The 2,264-nt window shown below is 38.9% G+C and overlaps 1 protein-coding gene across 1 annotated transcript; it reads right to left on the bottom strand.

Annotated features, from left to right (window-relative positions):
- Positions 1-1,541: 1,541 nt before the first annotated feature.
- LOC147929034 (uncharacterized) lies at positions 1,542-2,015 on the bottom strand. The gene has a single exon (XM_087486365.1). It carries the CDS (start codon positions 2,013-2,015, stop codon positions 1,542-1,544), a length of 474 nt encoding a protein of 157 aa, XP_087342491.1.
- Between the last annotated feature and the right edge of the window lie 249 nt (positions 2,016-2,264).

Here is a 2,264-nt window from a genome sequence, read left to right as displayed (position 1 = left end):
ATTCTTGTCAGTTCAAACCTAACACTTTCTACCAAGCTCAATCCCAAAATAGGCCTCACACACTCAAGATTCAACAAGGCTTGAAAGAAAGGTTGGTTAAGGGTAAGGGAAACTGATTCAATAATGAAATTTGCTACTTGGATCAAGAAGAGTGGTAGAAAATGGGAAAGATGATCCAAATATGTGTAAAGTATCCATGAGGTTAAAGCAATGCACAAACTGATATTTAAAAGTCAATATTAGGTTCTTATAAATAGGAAATGGTTTCATATCACAACATGCTTCAGTTTAGACAGAATGCAATATATGAATTCTAGACTTGGTTCTTATGTTTCATGCTACTCAACTAGCATCAAAGTACTATTAACTTGGGCATTGATCCTAGTTTAGTGAATTCAAGCAAGTTAACAAGGCTAAACTCATCTTTGATCCCTAATGCAATATGAAACAGTCCTAACAAGATCCGAATATGCAATGCAAACTACATGAACACTCTGTTTTTTTTTAAAAAGATTTTTGTGAAAATTTTCAAATTTTTTGGTCTTTTCTATGCCTTAGATGAAATGCAAGTACTAACATGATTATGCTAAAAATTTGAAATAAGAAAATAGAAAACAATGTCAAATGCTATCTCAAACCCTCCCCCAAACTTAAATTACACAGTCTCTTGTGTAAGAAAAATTTGTAAGAGGATTCAAGATTAAAAATAAAACTAAACAAGAGATGAAATGGTATTTATAATGAAATGGTGATGTTGGTACCTTATTGGTTGTGGAAGAAGTTGTCCACATCTTCATTCATGATGTCAAAGGTGTAGTTGGAGCTTGGAGCTTGATTTGGAGGTGGGGAAGGAGGCAACTCAACTATGGCCATCGATTGGTACTCGGTCGAGTGGGTAGGTCGAGTTGGCTTGTGAATCCACTTTTACAAGTCCAATCCATCCCAAACCCATCTACATTCTCAACAAATGTCCTTCCCAACATAAAAGAAAAAAAATCAAAACTACAAGGAAAATTAAACATATGTACAATGATACCTTAGGGACTTCCTCCCTAGTGAGCTTGTTTAAAGTCACTAAGCTTGACTTTTGATGCCTTTTCAGGCTTGGTTTAGATTCCAAGGAGGTGATGAAGTCCCCCCCTGGTTCAAATTTATCACCATGATCCTTGTTCTTGGTCAAAACAGTCACAACACCTGAACCTTGCTTAATCTTAACCTTGAGCCTTGGGCTTGCTTTCTTAACAAACTTCTTGTTGAGCTTCACTTGGAGATCTTTCACCAAGCTAGTCAACTCTTGAACAAAAGCCTTGAGGTCTTGAAAAGCTACCTCATAGGAAGAAACCTTGGTCTTAGAGTCTATTTTTTTTCTTAAAAGCGTCATCAGCTGCTTTATCTTCTATAACAAAGGGCTGGCCTCCAATGGTGGGTTGGTTTGTTGCATTCTTGATATCAAACCTCATAGTCAACCCATCAGCAATGTCTAGGCTGATCATACCCTTTTTAACATCAATCACAGCTCATGCAGTGGCCAAGAATGGTCTTCAAAGGATAATAGGATCATCAAGCTCTTGCTCCATCTCTATGATGATGAAGTCAGTTGGTATCCTGGCTTTGCCAATCTTAACTGGGAAGTTCTCCAGCTTGACAACAACATCTTGCCTAGACCCATCAGCAAGACTTATGTAGAGGTTGCTTGGCTTGAATTCAGTGTGTCCAAGCTTCTCTGCTATAGAGTATGGCATTATAGTAACAGATGCTCCCAGATCACACAAGCATTTCTTGAAGTGTAGGTAGCTGATGGAACAAGGCAAATTAAATGGACCTGGATCTTCAAGTTTTGTTGGAACAACAGTTGTCCCAATCTCCTCTTGATCTCTCATGTCTTGATTCTGAGCTTTCTGCTTGGATATGTCAAGTAACATGCCTTTGTAGAGAGGATATGGAGCATAATGTTCCAAAGCAGGCCCTCTCTCTTCTTCCTTCTTTTCAACGACTTCCTCTTGTTGTAAAGCCATCACTTCCCTTTTTCAATTATTTCCCTGAGTTCCTTCAGTTTTTGTGCCTTGAAACGTCCTGGGAATGGCAGAGGTGGTTTGTAAGCAGGAGGAATGTATCTAACAGGCTTAATAGCTTTTGTGGTGACGACTCGATCGGTCACTCGATCAGGAACTCGATCGTGTGTGTGGTCGAGCACTTTGTCAAGTGGTCTTTCTGCTGCAGTCTGCTGAGTAAAACCTTTACTTTGGGCTTCAATTAGTGACGAA

Source organism: Camelina sativa, chromosome 14 (assembly GCF_030686135.1).
Source record: "Camelina sativa cultivar CO46 ecotype springtype chromosome 14, ASM3068613v1".
In the NCBI taxonomy this organism is placed as follows: Eukaryota; Viridiplantae; Streptophyta; class Magnoliopsida; order Brassicales; family Brassicaceae; genus Camelina; species Camelina sativa.
The sequence above is the reverse complement of the archived record's forward strand: the minus strand, read 5'-3'. Positions and strand labels throughout refer to the sequence as shown.

Excerpts from the sequence above, each read along its gene's own strand:
- LOC147929034 (XM_087486365.1), bottom strand. The coding sequence starts at position 2,015 with ATGGCTTTACAACAAGAGGAAGTCGTTGAAAAGAAGGAAGAAGAGAGA.